The 16,039-nt window shown below is 53.9% G+C and overlaps 5 protein-coding genes across 5 annotated transcripts; 2 read left to right on the top strand and 3 right to left on the bottom strand.

Moving 5' to 3' along the window:
• Positions 1–445: 445 nt before the first annotated feature.
• Positions 446–1,207, top strand: MAM_07959 (glucuronan lyase A; the record flags this gene model as incomplete). The annotated part of the gene is made up of 1 exon (XM_040826757.1): positions 446–1,207. One exon carries the CDS (start codon positions 446–448, stop codon positions 1,205–1,207), a length of 762 nt encoding a protein of 253 aa, XP_040675288.1.
• Positions 1,208–1,727: 520 nt separating this feature from the next.
• On the bottom strand, positions 1,728–2,706 carry MAM_07958 (cyclin; the record flags this gene model as incomplete). Its single annotated transcript, XM_040826756.1, has 2 exons — positions 1,728–2,420; positions 2,482–2,706. The coding sequence occupies 2 exons, from the start codon at positions 2,704–2,706 to the stop codon at positions 1,728–1,730; spliced, it is 918 nt and encodes a 305-aa protein (XP_040675287.1).
• Positions 2,707–3,264: 558 nt separating this feature from the next.
• MAM_07957 (WD40/YVTN repeat-like-containing domain protein) lies at positions 3,265–4,619 on the top strand (the record flags this gene model as incomplete). Its single annotated transcript, XM_040826755.1, has 2 exons — positions 3,265–3,489; positions 3,570–4,619. The coding sequence occupies 2 exons, from the start codon at positions 3,265–3,267 to the stop codon at positions 4,617–4,619; spliced, it is 1,275 nt and encodes a 424-aa protein (XP_040675286.1).
• A 648-nt stretch (positions 4,620–5,267) lies between these two features.
• Positions 5,268–6,759, bottom strand: MAM_07956 (delta-9 fatty acid desaturase; the record flags this gene model as incomplete). The annotated part of the gene is made up of 2 exons (XM_040826754.1): positions 5,268–6,403; positions 6,477–6,759. The coding sequence occupies 2 exons, from the start codon at positions 6,757–6,759 to the stop codon at positions 5,268–5,270; spliced, it is 1,419 nt and encodes a 472-aa protein (XP_040675285.1).
• Positions 6,760–9,622: 2,863 nt separating this feature from the next.
• On the bottom strand, positions 9,623–12,571 carry MAM_07955 (Protein kinase domain-containing protein; the record flags this gene model as incomplete). Its single annotated transcript, XM_040826753.1, has 3 exons — positions 9,623–11,584; positions 11,660–11,694; positions 11,947–12,571. 3 exons carry the CDS (start codon positions 12,569–12,571, stop codon positions 9,623–9,625), a joined length of 2,622 nt encoding a protein of 873 aa, XP_040675284.1.
• Between the last annotated feature and the right edge of the window lie 3,468 nt (positions 12,572–16,039).

Genomic DNA, 16,039 nt, shown 5'->3' with positions numbered 1-16,039 from the left:
CGCAACGTACGCCGGTCATCTCTTCTGCGGTGCGCCAACCTCGACTTTCGGCCTTGTGCTGACGCCCCAAAGCCTGTCTGGCCGCATCGTGTGTCGGCGCTGGCCAGGACGCCAGTCGGAAAAAGACCATTTGACGGCTCAGATGGCCGTCTAGCCTTGGAATACTCCAAGTACGGCAACGACCCACACCGGGCCCGGCCGGCATCCGCTTGGAGGAAGAAACCGGGCGTGGCTGTCGGATTGGCCCGGTCCAAGATGCACAATTAATCCGCGAATCAATCAACCGCAAGGCAAGGCAGGGCAGGGCCAGGCAAAGCTGACTTTTTGGCATCGACTGTTTGAGATTCATCCTCGTGTAAATAGCATCTTTCCAGTTTCCCAATCCCAGGCTCCTTCTGTCCCTGCCACCATATCCTCGCTAATCTCCCCCAGACACATGGTCGTCATGGCTCTCGCCACTTCCCCGGGGTCTCTCGCCTCCAGAACGTTTTATGACTCTGGCACCCTTGGCGGCTGGGACTACGTCCGCAAAGAGCACAAGGGAACTGTCGACCAGGTCACCAATGTCGTCTACAAGGGTGAGGCTAAGGGTGGCTCTGCTCTCAAGATGACGCAGACCTACGACTCCAGCTATCACGGCCGATACCACTCCGAGGTCGACCACAACTACGGCTACAGACGCGGCGATTCTTCCTTTTACGGTTTCGCCTTTCGTCTGTCCGACGACTGGGATTTCCAAGACCAGTCCTACAACATTGCCCAGTTCATTGCCAACCGCCCGGGTGCGGGCTGCGGCGGAGATGATTACATGCCGAGTACCATGGTGTGGGTGCAGGGTGACCAGCTCTTCTCCCGAATTATCACCGGCCACTATCGCCGGCCGAATTGTGGTCGAAACATCGACACCCTTCGAAACCTTGGCCAGATTACTGCTGGACAGTGGCACAAGGTCATCATGCAGGTCAAGTGGGCCAGTGACGGCTCTGGTTTCTTCAAAATCTGGCTGGACGGAAACAAGGTTGTTGAGAGATACAACACTGCCACAACCGTTGATGACGACAGCGTTTTCCAGTTCCGAGTGGGACTGTATGCAAACAGCTGGCACGACGATGGCTATATGAAGGGCAACCAAGGCCTTCGTCAGATTTGGTACGATGAGATTGCCATAGGAACCGAGTTCAGGGATGTCGACCCTGATCAGCAGTAGATTGTGTCTGTCATCAAATATCGTATTCAATAGTATATGATTCCCACAAATCCCAACTCCTCGCCGACTTTTTTCCCACCTGCAATGGTCCAGTCGTGATTGAATGGGCTCGTCAGGAGCGGTGAAGTCTCATCCACCCCTGCATCGCATGTGATGAACCTCTCTCACGAATGGCACCAGCTGCAATAGCCAGATTCACCTGAGGTTCAGTGCCTACATAGTGCTGGCCAAGCGAGAGTATTTGACTGAATAGCCCGTCTTCTTTTCGATGCGAGGATAGTCTTGTAACATCATGTTCGCAGGCTTGCACCTGTGGCTGTGAATCGCATCCTACGTGCAGCAGGAAGCTCAAAGACATCTCTTTCTCCTGTCGTCCTCCTTGGCCTGTGAAGCGCAGTTCAGGGACTGCGGATGAAATAGAGCTCGAGTCCGTCGGATGCTGAGGAGACCAAATGCCTGGGGCTTGAGTCTTTGCCGGGTAATTTAATGGCCAAGTTGAGATGATGAGACGCATTGTCTTCTATCGGCCGTCCATAATCTTCATAACCTCGGCCTCCTCATCTGGCTGGCCTCCGTCGTTACTCACCTGCAATCCCCTCTTCATTATCTCTCCCTCAATCGCCTTCCTGGTCAGCATCCCCTTGAACAATTCGGGTGTCTCCTCCTTTCTTCGTCGAAACCACCCATCAACACTCCTCATACCAACTACGAGGAACCCCAACTCCTCTCTGTCCACATCAAAGACTTCCCACCACTCACAATCTGGCATCTTGGCGCCGACGTCTCTAGCAGCATTGTATATCGCGGCGGTAGCAAGCGCATTCGGCTGGTGGGTAAGATATAGCATCTGTGGACTCAACAGCGCCGTGTTGAGATGCTGAATCGTCTTTCGAGAGATGCTTGATTTTGGTTGAGATAGGAAATCCATTGTTTGGAGGTAAGTTATGGCCAAGGCGTACGGGAGTGCAGCATGGGTGTCGAAAGTCAAGGCATAGAGAATACGAGACTCGAGCGCGAGAAGCCGGTTCTGAAATGAGAAGTAGTCGGCGTCAGATTGGTAATACGTCTTAGGATCGTTTCGCGGCAAATCTCCGGTTTTGAAGAGCGTAGAGTTGGAAGAAAGAAGGTATGCGTATACGTTCGATACGTCACGCGGCGATCGAGGAACGGGGCCGACTTTTGCGACGAGATAGATTGCGGCCGCTGAGACGTCCTGGCAAGTGTCAGCTACTGCGATTGAACATGTTGTGGACGGGTGGCTGAAACAGTCGCACGCTGAATTCGTGTGCCATTGGCGAATCTACAAGCCAGTACCTGGCGAGAATGACGTTTGCTCGCGCAGTCACAGACTGGGGCAGGTCCAGAAGCTGGCCCGCGGCTTGCGTGAGGCATTGCGTGGCGATGAAGATGGATTCCTGGAGGTCATGCGGGAGGGACGACAGGGAGGCGTGCTGATACAGTTGCGACGTGGTCGCGAGGGGATTGGCGAGATGGGCCATTGTTGCGCCCTGGCAGAACGATGTGTTGATGCTCCGTAGTTCCAAGACTCGAGGTTGCGAGTTTCATGGCGGGTGGGTCCAGCAGTTGGTTGTTGCGCAGCACATTTCGGGCCCTTGCGTCGGTCGACTCGGTACAGGAAAGACCGAACCTCCGATGCCCTGTTGGGGACCTGTCACGAGGGAAGGAACCTGCGAGTCGACTGTTTCGTTCCTTCTCTTTCAGAATGGAAAAGGCAAGTAGGTGCAACGCCAAGGCCGAGGCTGAGGCCGAAATTTTCCATCGAGGTCGAGAGAGTTCGGCGTTGTATCGTTTCTCTCGTCGTATCGTGTCGGACAAGGCCAAGCACCGGATGCTCAAGGCTCAAGCCAAGACTGAAGTGGAGCCGAGCTTGTGCCAGTCGTCAGATGACAGACAGCACTTGGCGAAGTCGCGACGACGCCGCGATACCGCCGACTCTCCTCCATCCGCAACCCATCGCTCGCCCCCAAGCACTCTGTAGTCGGTCGCAACGCCTACGACACCCTCAGTCGCTGACCACCGCCCTCCCGGCCGCCGCAATGGCCGCCTCGGGGCCCTCGTCTCCCATTTCAGAGAAGCAAGCCTTCGACCTGAACCTCCAACACGGACACAAGGACCTCGTCCAAGCAATCGCCTTCAACACCTACGGCGACCGTTGCGCCACCGGCTCGGTAGACGGCAAGATCCGCGTCTTCAACAGACATAAAGACGGCACCTGGCGGCTATGCGACACATGGACGGCCCACGGCGGCGAAGTCCTAGAAGTACGTCTGTCCCCCCAACGGTGTCTTTGCGGACCGTCTTCTGCTCCCCGAGACTCACATCCTTCCCTGGGCCCCGACAGCTCCAATGGCTCCCCGCAACGATATACCCCAACCTCGTGGCCTCGCTCGGCATCGAGGGCTGGTTCCGGCTCTGGGCCGAGGACCCTTCGGCCGCGCCAGGCCGCCGCTTCTGCGCCCGCTCGGGCGCCGGCCGGCCGGCCTTCGACACGCGGTCGACGCGCGCGCCCTACCGCTCCTTCAGCATGAAGCACAACGAGGACACGCGCCACACGTACCTCGCGCTCCTCGCGACCGACGGCCGCCTCACCGTCTACGAGAACGACCAGCCCGAGAACCTGTCAGAGTACACGTCCATCGACGAGTTTAGCATATGCAACAGGCCGAACCGCGGCGAGGAGGTCTCCTTCAAGGTCCGCTTCGACCCGAACCCGGAGCCGTGCTACACGGCGCTCCGGGCCGGCGTGGGCGCCGACGCCCTGGGCCTCGTCGTCGCCGGCATGAGCGCCGTCAAAATCTACAGGTCGCGCGACGTCGTCACGGCTTCCTACGGGGTCGCCCAGACGCAGAAGGAGTTCTACCTCGCCGCCGAGATCCACGGGCACCGCGGCCTCGTGAGGGACGTGGCCTGGGCCCCGGGCAACATCAGGGGGTACGACATGGTCGCCACCGCCTGCCAGGACGGCTACGCGCGCGTCTTCCGCGTCGACACGCCCTTTGACGGCAACGACGGCAAGTCGTGGTCCGCCGGCGACTTGCTCAAGTCCACGGGCCGCGCGTCCTCCCCTTCCCGGGACTCGCCGACCAAGGACGGGCCCGGTGAGAAGCACAATCTCCATCCCTCCACGCTGAGCGCTAGTCTCGCCAAGTCGGGGAATGCGGGCGAGAGGCAGTGGTCCGGGCAACCGGGCCAGGTGCACCATACGTACAGGGAGATTTCAAGACTCGATAGTCACAGGACGCCCGTCTGGAGGGTGGGCTTTGACGACGATGGACAGATTTTTGGGAGCACTGGCGATGATGGGCGGCTGTTGTTCTACAGACAGACGCCGGATGGGGTCTGGGCCAAGAGCTCCGAGCTGGTCATGGTCGCGAGAATGGCGACACCTTGACAATGTTGTTGCCGGGATGCTGATACCCTCTTTTTTCGAGAGGCAATGAATACTCGGACCTTGGCTCCGCGCGGGTGGAAGTCATGACATTGCAAATCGCGAAGGGTAACACACATGACCGTAATGGAAGAAAAGACGTCCCCATGGAGCCAACGCAAATATGCCAAATGCTGCTTTGGAGTAGCAGTGAGCACAATGATTGAAGACGACACACATTCCTACTTTGGAAAAACATAAAACTATAACACGGCAAGGAATAATGTCACGGTTGAAGCCAGCCAAATGAATCCTACGCAATAAAATATATTTCAAGGGGCCAGTAGTGCAAGGGTCGCGGACCACAATACACCTGCACTGAAGGATATCTATACGCAAACCGCCTCCCCGTGACAAGCCCTGTTCTTATTCCAGTCTCTTGGGTTGCCAGCGAGCCCTACAACTCGGCAGGCACAACCGATACTTCACAAATGGTTAATTCGATCTCACCCTTTAACGCCGTTCAATGATTTGCAGATCCCGTTTGCTAGAAGTTTTTATCTTGATGCATGATTCTTCCTCTCCTTTCCCCTCTGTATTACCACGCTAGAAATTCAAGGACTTGGTTCGTAGACGAGCATTATTTTACTTTTTCAACTCTTGCGCAGCAGGTTAGGCTGCATCCGCGCTGGCAACGGGCTGAGAGACCTTGGTGACCTGGCTGCCGGCGCGGTGGATCCGTTGGCCAGCGGAATCGTTCATATATGTAACGTCCTTGTTCTCGAACTGGGCGCGCTTCCAAATCTCGACTTCGCATCCACCACGGAGGACCCCAACACGCATGGTGGACAAGAGGTTGTGGGCGGCGTTGGAGTGGTTGTAGACACCACCATTAAAAATGGACGTGGCGTCTTTGCCGATAGCAGATGAGATGAGGGCCTTGCCACCGGGGTGGTCCTTGATGAAGTCTGTCACATCGTGGATAACACCAGCGACTGCAATTAGACCCTTGCCATTCTTGGATTCCGCGACAAAATCATCCCAGCTAATAACAGGGAGCTGCTCGAGAGGAGTACCCCAGTCAAGGGTGGCTCGCTTCTGATCGAGTTTCTTCTGCAGCTGCTGGACACGACCCTTTTCGATTTCGTTGGCTCGGAACTGCTTGAGGTCATAGGCGAGACCAAGCATTTTCCATGCGTAAATAGCCCACTTGGTAGGGTCGTACTGCCACCACTCAATAGCGTTCCGGTAGTCGGACGGGAACTCGTGATGAAAATTGTGGTATCCCTCCCCGAGAGTGACAAGAGCAGTAATGAAATGATCACGAGGAGAGTTGCGGTCATCAAAGGGTTGGTCACCGAGCCAGTGGGCCAGAGAATTGACACAGAAAGTAGCCTGCTGGACGAAGCAAATACGCAGAATACCAGCATAGACGAACCCGCCGAGCCAATCGTTGAACAAGAGACCGCAAAAGCAAGTAGGAAAGACGAGTCCCATGAAGATGACGCACTTCAGGTAGTTCTGGTGCTGCCAGACAACGACGGGATCCTCGTTGAGGTCGGTGATGTCGGTTCGGCCAGCGCGCTTGGGATTCTGCTTGAAGACCATCCATCCCAGGTGAGAGTAGAGAAGACCCTTGCGCACGGAGTAGGGATCCTTCTCGGTGTCGGTGTATCGGTGGTGAGCGCGGTGGCCGCGGGACCACCAACGGATAGAGCCTTCAACAGCACCAGCACCAACGGCGGCAAGGTAGATTTTGAGGGGCGTGCTAGCTCTGTATGAGGTGTGAGACCAAAGACGGTGATAACCTTCAAAAGCCGTTAGTCTACTGGTAAGCCTTGAGGGGGCCAAAAGCTGCCTCCATGGCAGCGTGAAACTCACCTGCTGTAATACCAATGCCCGTGTTGAAGTAGTAAATGACGGCAAAGATGGCAGTGTAGAGCTGAAGGGGAACCCAGTAGGCAGCGACAAAGCCGGCCAAGGGAATGAAAATGATGAAGGTTGTGTTGAGCCAGTTGACGTGCTTGTGCCAGTTTGACCAAGTCATGGGTGTATCCGAGATGTGAACCTTGCCGAGGTCTGTCTTTCTGCTTCTCAGAGGCACGTAGTCGGTGGTGCCATCAGGGAAGGCCTTGGCCTCGACAGCCGAAGACGAGGACGACATTGTCGCAAGAACGGTGTCGTAGGCCCTCGTCGTTTGAAATTTCCTCGTCAACTTGGGTGAGATGCTCGCGCCCACGAAGGAAACTGGGGTTTCTTATAAGCTCAACAGAACCCTTGGTGAGAGGAATGCATGGACAGTCGGGGTGGTGAGAGGAACAGTGTTCAGGTCGACGAGGATTAAGGATGATGGAAAGATGGAAATCCGCAAGGAAGGAGGATGAGGGTAGGAGGCTTCAAATAAAAAAGAAAACCAAGGGCATGAAGGAGAGGGAAGAATAGATACTGGGGTCTATGAGGGGCGTGAGGCGAAGGCGAGGGGCGTGCGACAGAGGACAGTACGTCTCATGTTCCGAAAGTGCTGGGGATGGTTGGGGCGGAGGCGGTCCCCCAAAAAAATGACGATAAAAAATAAAAGTCTAACAGCCAAAGACGCGCAAGTTCTACTCTGTACGGAATAGTACAATCAGCAGAGAACCAGGGGCCACGACGCGCACCAGTGATGGCAACGAGTCCGGTTCCAGAACAAACTGGTAGTACGTACTCTGTGTGTACATGGCTTGTTGTTGTTGGCCTTGGAAGACGTGGAGAAGTTGCTCTCTACAATATGCTTCTGTAGAGAACTCATGGGAAGTCAGAAAATTTCACCAGCCAGGCCCAGCTGCTTCCTTCGGCTAGGGTCGTCCGTGTTTGAACCATTGTGCTGTTTGTTAGCAAAACGTCTTTCTTCTTTTTGCCGCCTCCGGGGAATAACGGGACGCGGTGAGATCAAAGGCAAAGCGCGTCATGTGGTATACTCGAAATATCGCGGTCAGCCGAGCATAGGACAACATCATATCCATCTATCAGCAACCCCTCCTGCCGCGGCGACATGTGCCGGTACACATCTATCGGCCATGCTGCCATCATCACATGGCTACTCCGTAGCACGATGCGAGATTCGAGCACACAAGCACGCCTTGTCGTCGACGCGGTTGGCGGCGTCGAGTATGATGAGTACACACATGCGCAACACATGGTTATGTGGCAATGGGATCGGCCCAACCCAACCCTTTTCCCCAACAACTTTTTTCTCCCTTGCTGTTTTTGGCAAGGAGGTGGGTCGGCAGCTGACGAGAGCAACGAGAACAACGTTCTTACTGGCAGACTTGTCTGCTTGAATTGGCGTCAAATGGGTTGGGCGACAGGGGCTGCCAGGCGCTCCACCTCGCCGGTGCTTCGGGAAACTGCGGGCCGGGAGGGGAGGGGTGTGGTCCTGTTTGCATCATCTCCGTCTGCCTCTCTCAGCCTCAGCCTGGATGGACCAAAACCATGATGAGTCGAGTGCTCCGTGCTCAGTACTGTTCAAGCAATCGATCGATTGATCAAATCAACTAACTACTCCGTAGACCCTGCGTCGAACCACCCTGCATCACTGCGGCAAGAACTCAATCCGTCTGTAAGCTTCACCTCAGTCTGACAGGAGAAGCGACTGCAGCCGGCCAACAAGTGTTGAATGTACGTACATGAATGTACTCCATCGAATTTCCATAAGCAGCAAGCTTTCAGATGTATGCGAAGAGTATACTCCTTGCGCTTGCCTTTTGTAGTGGCGATGACTCTGACCTAAAATTACCAATTCAGTTAAAAATTTATCACCCCGAGAAATTTCAGCACGCAAAAAAAAAAAAAAGCTACTTCCCTTCTTTCCACGATGCTTGCATTCATCACCGCTTTGTCGCGAGACTTTGTCTCTTCAAGAAAACGCCCTCCTCGGCTCTGTGAGTGGCCAGATCTGACGTTGCCCGTCCCCACCAGCGCCACCAGCGCCTCAACAATCCATCCGACTTAATTATCCTATCGCCTTGAAAATCCCACACGTCAACATGTCCACTGGTCTGACTGCTCCGGTCGGTACCTGTCTGGCTTTCCTCCGTCCATTCCCGTCGACTACGTAGCCAGCCACAACTAAACCTTGCCTTGCCACCCCAACCAGCCCGGCAGTGCAAGCGCAATCTCCCGGCTTCTGTACTCTGTACCTCGGCCGCAGCCAGATATCTCATGTGCCCAGCACGAGCAGAGCAGGCAACTGTCCATTTTCCCTCAACTTGCACCAGTGGTCACCGGGCCTAAGTCGCTTCCCAAGGCTTTCTGGTGCGACGCATGATTGAACAAAATAAAAAATAAATAATAAATAAAAATAAAAAAAAGTTGGTAGTCACGCTGTCAAAGGTTCATCTTCCGCTCCAACAGAAACAACAAGCCGCTTGCTGAACTCTGAGACAAAGACCCGTATCGTAAAATGGCAATCCATAGAGACCCAGGGGCGCATCACCGCCATGAGCCCTGTGACGCGTCACTGCAGCAAGTGCCGAGTTTCTGTCATCGACACTAGTCGAGGGTGCCACCAACAGGATCAAGGCACGCCTCCATAAAGGCTGCTTTCAGCTACCTGGGTTTACAAATATCAAGTGAGAAACCGTCATGAGACTGGAGCTTGTATTGGCAATGCTAAATGCTACATTACCCACGCTATCGCTACACACTGATGACTCCCGGAAGCTGATACTTCATCAAGCTTCAAGCACTCCAAGCCCTCGAAGATGCAACAAAGTTGGAAACACGCCGCAAAATTCCTCCTCGCTGATACGAATAAATGCTGGTCATCATTTCATAAATCGGTCTCAATCCGTCATGCGCTTCAATGTCATGCATTATCAGCTGAAATGGCACCAGTCGCCTGCTTATTGTCTAGAAAGTACATAAAGTGGAAATTCAAAAAAAAAAAACATTCCAAACGTCTTTTGCTGGGGTCACTGGGATGCTGTTCTTTGGTTCTCGCCGACACTTTGTTGTGATAGGAGTTATGCTGTCGGGACAAGTAATACTTACACCGTAGCAGGTCGTGCCGCCGCGTCGGAATCATTGCCATGGTTAATCATATTTCTCACTTCGATCGTGTCGCAACCGGCGGGTACACCCGCGCTGATGCCTGTCAATACAGCGGGAAGTGATGCGGGGCGTTGCCGTATATGTGATTCAGGCATAGCATCGAGTATCGACGAGCGTTTTAAAAAACCTCGTGATAGAGGTTCCTCGAGTGGTTTGTATACAGAATGCGGCTGTAGTTTGCTTGACGTGACGCTGTCGGCAGATCTCTCCCTCTCTGTATTCATCGTCAACTCCACCATGTCTGCGCTGATTTGCATTGCAACGACATCAGCAGGCCTTTCATTTTGCTGAATATCCCCTTGGTCCTCAGAATGGAGCTCGCGTTGTAAGAACAGACCATGGGTAGTGGGAGCGCATCCAGGACCTTCGAGTAGGACGCCGTCGTCCATGTCGCTTCCCATGGGTCTAATCTCATGCGTGTCTACAACGCCATGGATATTGACCATCTCAGTTGTATTTTTCATATCATCTGTCGGTTCATCTATGCGCTCATGTAACGGCACGGCCAAGTCTTTGTCCTCCATCTTGGATGTGCCTTCGAATTGCCCAGTTTTCGCTGTGTCCTGTCTAGTGGGGTCGCGGACAACAGTCTCTTGTCTGGTCAGTTTTGGGGTTGATATCGTCTGCAATCCATCGCCCAGAGAGGGGTTTCTATCCAGAGTCGGCACTGTGGCCCGTTTCAGGCCGATAGTATCCAGTGCGTCTCCAGGGAGAAAAGCAGCTTTGTCGATGTCGTACTGGCCAAGTGAGAGGGGCGTTTCGGGTCGCAGCTTCGTATTGACAACTTGCTCCGTCAGGGGAGCACCCTTGTCTATGTCGCTATAGGAAGCCGGGACATCTTTGTTGGCTGCCCAAGAGGTATTGCTGCAGACTCTCCCTATCGAATCGTACCCATATGAGGAGCGGCGCGGTGATCCAGGGGGGGAAGGACCGCGCATAGGATAGCGCGGTTCGTACATATCTAGGCTCGAATCGGCATAAGTATTGCCAGAACGTTGCCAACTATGTGACGGTGGCACTGTTTCGATGTGCGGCTCCGTTTGAGACGAGTAATGAATGCTGTATTCATCCAAAGAACTTGTCTCGTCGGTAGCAACTGCCGGTCTGTCGCGTCGCTCTATATCGGGTGGGAACAACCTCAGGAGTGCTGACGGCGCCAGCCTTTTTTTGGGGTCGGCATCGAGACACATCTCGGTCATTTGACGATACCAGTCTGGAACATCAATCTCCGGCCCTAGCATCAGTGGCCTGCCACGACTCTCCGGATCGTCATCGAGCATGGCCAATGCCCAAAGCACCATCCCCAACTGGAACAGGTCAGACTTGACACCAATGAACAGGGAAAGATGGTGATCGGATTCAAGGAGCATTTTCAGTTCTGGTGGCTCCCATCCTGCTGGGCATCCTCTTCTGTTGATGTCTATAATCTTGGCATCATCAGCAGCATTGACTACAATGTTGTTCAGTGTCAAGTCCCCTTGTACAAATCCCGACTCGTGAATATCCCGTAGACCTCGAATGATTTGTCTTGCCCATTTCTGTCTCGTCAGCCATGGTATGCCCTGTTCTTTGGATTTATCATATATCACATCCATTAAGGAACCTTGTTCGGCATAAGTGAGGAGGAGGCCCTTGATTTGGTCGTCGTCATCAATAACAAGACCACAGAGTCGGACGATGTCCGGAGAGTCTCGCAGAGTACCTAGTACGTTGACTTCGTACAAGAATTCGTCAACAGTGTCGGGACTCGGAATTTCCTTCTTGATCAGGGTTTGTCCATTGACGCGAACTTTGTAAACAAAGCCTGAGAGATGCGAGTCGAAGTCAACGTCCCTTTCCCGAACAAATTTGCATTCAAGGTGCCTGACTTGGTCAGAAGTAGGAAAATGAATAATCTCCTAAAAGTTCGTCAGATGTAGCTTGTTTGTTATTTCAGGCAGGGCGCATGTTTGCGTAGAGCCTTGTGAACTTACATTCCCGTCCTCGACGACATGGATATGCAGCCGACCTTTCAATGTTTCAAGTTTCAAATTTGTTGCCGTGTCAAAAAAAGAGATGAGCGGGATGCTTTCACGGATCGCCCAATATATCTTGGCGTTCTTTTCTCTTTGTTCCTTGGTATGAGACAAATGCCACTCAAGAGAGTTGGGCGGCGTATGGCGATAATCGAGAGAGATGGTGACTCTTCTCCAAAGATGTTCTTTCTCTCGGAATGTGACAAAAAATTTTTCACGTCTTGAATGATCTCGATAATACATACTCAAGTTGAGAATCCATTTCTGTGTCAGTTCTTCTGCGATCGTGGCTTCTTCTTGCGAGTCAGCTATGGACCCCGCATCTTCAGTGGAATGGACGTCTGATGGCGCTGCGTCGTCGTAGCGACTTTCTGAATCGAAGCGTGCGTGATCCACGGTATGGTTAGATAGTTCGTAGTGGCCGAGGTCGCTTGGCATGTAAGAGGTATTCTCCGAATCATAACCATCGAGTGAGCTAGAGGAGCTAAGAGGTCCAGGAAGAGTCGAACGGGGGTAAAAGTCCGGCATGGTAGCTTGCTCTTTATTTGATTGAAGCCGTCGTCTGTTCTCTGAAGCAGCTCTCCGTTCATCTGGAAACAGAGGTTCTAAGTTGACCCTCTGTTCGGAGAGCCGCCTTTTAAGGGTCTGAGATCGGGGCAGTCCGGTGACATTTCCCCTCGAGTCCTGCTGAGCACCAGATTCTACATTCTTTAGATGTTCCCCTTCCATCTCAGCGTTGAGGATTTGATCAGGCTTTGATGCCAGTAGCATGGTCTCATCCGTCGTTGGACCAAAGTGTCTGAGAAGGAGATCCCATCCCCCGCTGGTTGCAGGCGGCGGCTCGGACTCAGAGCCGTCCAGGCCAGCCATGCTCAGCAACAAATAGTTGGATCCTCACAGCCAACGCGACGTATCTTGGAAGGCTAGCCAAATTATGACAACAAACTTCGGGCGAGATTCAAAGACGACGAGCATAACAATAACAGGGGCTTTGTTTTGCCCAGTCTATTGCCATCAGCCTCGCCGAATCTTAGGTTATACGTCGAAAGCGAGGCTGGGAGTGGGTCCTGACGAGCCTGGCCGTTGAATGTCGTCAAGAAATCCGATATAAGCGTACACGCGGGCAGCCGCACGCATAGTATGCCGGATGAAAAATAAGGCGGCAAGCAACATGGAAGATGCTGTCAATGAGGAGGGCTGTCGCAGGAGCGAACGAAATAGCCGGTCGGCATAAAACAAAATAGAGCAAAAGCTGAAAAACAAGAATGGCGGCCAAATGCCACACAGCCCCCGGTATGGGGCAGCGAAAATGGCTGGGGTGGTTGGGTCGACAACTCGTCGACTCGTCTGTCCTTTCCGTCAGTCGACCATGTTTGCTGTCTCTTCCCTGGCAGCACGGTGAAGCAAAGGGGCTGTGGGGATCAATTTTGGAGGCTGGCAGTTCTGCTCCGTCGAGGGCGACGCTTTGCAATAAGCAATGGCGCTCAAGTGCTCAAGTACTTCCAATGGACGGATGGCGGACGGCCAGGCTGTGTCATTTGTCGCAACTGATCCACGGAGGGAGCACGCGGGCCTTGATGGTGATTCGCACAATGGCGCCGAAGAACGGAGGACGGGGTGCCTAGGACGATGAAGAAGAGGGGGCAGTGACGATGTTGGGCTTTCCTCGTTGGACAGCCATGGGTCAAAAGGTCAGAGTTGTTTGTGGGAGCCCGAAAAGTGACGAGGATTCGAGCATCGTGAGAGGTTTAGATGCAGAATGACAAGAGTGGTCCACGGTCAATGGTCGATGACCCACGACGCGAGGACCTGAGGTGCGGCTCGGAAGAGGTCGAGCGGCTCAGGTTCTGGAGCTGGTGCTGGTCTGGTCAACTACTGTACGCAGCTAGTGGCACGTACCTTCCCCTACAGCTTTGTTCATGTCCAGTTCCTTCCCTCTCTCATCCCCAACTTGCTTAGCAAGCCCGCTTTGTTTCACATTGTCGAGCTCAATGTTCCTGTTCAAACTTCAAACTTTTCAGACACAACCCCCGGAAACAAACTCCCGTTCTACTACGGAGTACTTCCTGAGTCGTGGGCGCTTCGGTAATGGGAGTCCACGTTCCATGGGCGATTTGGCGGTTGGCGGGCCGCACAGAGGGGGCCCGCGGTGGCGCTTTGGGATCCGCATTACGGAGCACTCACTTGGGGCCGTTCTTTGCCAACAAGTTGCACGCAGCCCCGACGTGAAGCTAACAAGCGTTGAAGGAGACACGGAAAAATAGCAAACGGCAAAACGAATACAGCGTATCTGGCCGACTCGGCCCTGCTTCTATCACATTTTCGGACTCCGTCTGAAGCGCCCCGATTACACGCGCATACTCCGTACGGTATACCATCCAGCTGTGGTTCACGTCGGGGAATTTTCGAGGTGGTAACAGTCACAAGTTAGTATTCAACTACTCCTTGGTGCCGACGTCCTGCTGCCGCTGCGGGACACGTCACAAATTCCCTTAGCGCGGCAACGAGGGCGTTATCCCCGTCGATGAGAACAAGATCCCAGAGATAGACCCCCCAAAAAGCGACATATACGAACAGTTGCTACATCAATGTCGGAGCCATCTCCTCCTCCCGATCCTTTTTCGATGAGGCACAACTCTGTTTCTTGGCAAGGCCAGTGCTCTGATACACTTATTTTGTTTTTCGTTTTGCGATGAAGTCAGAATGGTCCCTTGTCTTTTCACTATTATCTCGACGCACACCCCGAGGCCAGAGAAAAGGCAGCGCTATTGACTGTTATTTGCGCAGCGCAGCCTACAACTATGACATCTCGTTACTGATGGTGTCTCGGTTACTTCGTTGGTCCCGGCCGATCGGTCCTCCTTACATGCTGGCAGCCTCTACAAGTCTCGCCGGTGGTCGAGCGACTAAGCAAAGCTCAAGCACGAGGGAGGACAAATATCTGTCTCGTTACGGGCGGGCAAAGGCTTGTGCTTGTCCCAGCTCAGTGAAGCTATGGCCCGGGAGCGTCGGAGGCAACGTGAACGATTTTCAAACTAAATACCACTTACAACAGAGGATCGAGGACCACGGACGAACGGGGGCTTAAATGTACACAAGAGGAGAAGGGTCAACCGGGATTGATGATGTTGGCTCTTCTCGGTGGGCCAATCGAGTCCAAAGCGCTCGGCCGGCCCATTATCATGGATTGATGTGCCGCCACATCAATGCAACTTCAATAAGTGGTGCTCACCACCTCCCCTTTCCCTGGATGCCTCAGCCTGGTAGCTTGTTCATTCAGTTCCGCCGGGTCAAGATGCCACAACACCACGTTGCACCTTGCCGCACCATCACGCTCCAGGGCACGCAACGCCCGGGCCCAGCTCGTCCCAATCCGCCAAGATCCAGACGGACATACATGGCATTGGGCATCCATTTCAGAATTCCTCCCAGCGCCCTGCATTGGAATGCATACTCAGTGCGTCAAACTAACTACTTACCACAGGCAATCCGGGGTAAAGGCCACATGGAGAAATACCACTCCGTACCGCGTAAAAACAGAAACCCGCTGCGGTGCCCGTCCTGTCTGTCTAGTTCTCTCCGACCCAATTACGGCGCTGCTTCCAAGCCAAGGGGGCTCACCACGTCACGCAAGCTCGCATCCACATGCACATGCACATGCTGCAATGTTCCATGTCAGTCCGATGTGCCATCTCCCTGATGCCTAGCCGGAGGCACAGGGGCCTCACTGGACAATACAATGCTTCGCCCTCTCGTGATTAGGCACGGATGCAGGCTAGTCAAGGGGCGCAGAGGGCAATCCATGACAGACCGAGATGATGGTTTGCGACCTGCACGGCTCACTGCGTGTCCATGTTGCGTAAGGATGGTGGTGCACGTCACCTGGACGTCGCCCTGCCCCAGTGTTTTGGAAGCGATTCCATGCGGGCGGTTAGGTATCACGACATGAACCCAACCAAGCTCAGCTTTACCTGGGGAGACCGACGTCTACCATTCCTCACAGACAACACACGTCATGAGATGGTGGAGAAGAATGCTTTTGTGGAATACACTTGACTCTCAGACTCTCAGTCCTCTCGGAACCGATGAAACTTACGGAGTACGGAGTAGCCAAACTGGGGAAAACGAGATCCACAAGGCTCGTCCCGCTTCCCGCTTACCGCTTACCGCTTGCCGCTTGCCGCTTGCCCGCTTGCCCGCTTGCCCGCTTGTCGTCCCCCCCCCCCGACCGACTCAAGAGACCGGAGGCGACGTTCCACCGCAAGCTCCTCCATCAAATCCATGACTGCAATACCAAAAGTTATTTCCTACCACAACCTGTGTGAACGGAGCTGCGTA

This window comes from Metarhizium album, assembly GCF_000804445.1.
Source record: "Metarhizium album ARSEF 1941 chromosome Unknown scaffold_39, whole genome shotgun sequence".
Classification (NCBI taxonomy): domain Eukaryota; kingdom Fungi; phylum Ascomycota; class Sordariomycetes; order Hypocreales; family Clavicipitaceae; genus Metarhizium; species Metarhizium album.
Note: the sequence above shows the minus strand (reverse complement) of the source record. Positions and strands in the feature narration are given on the sequence as shown.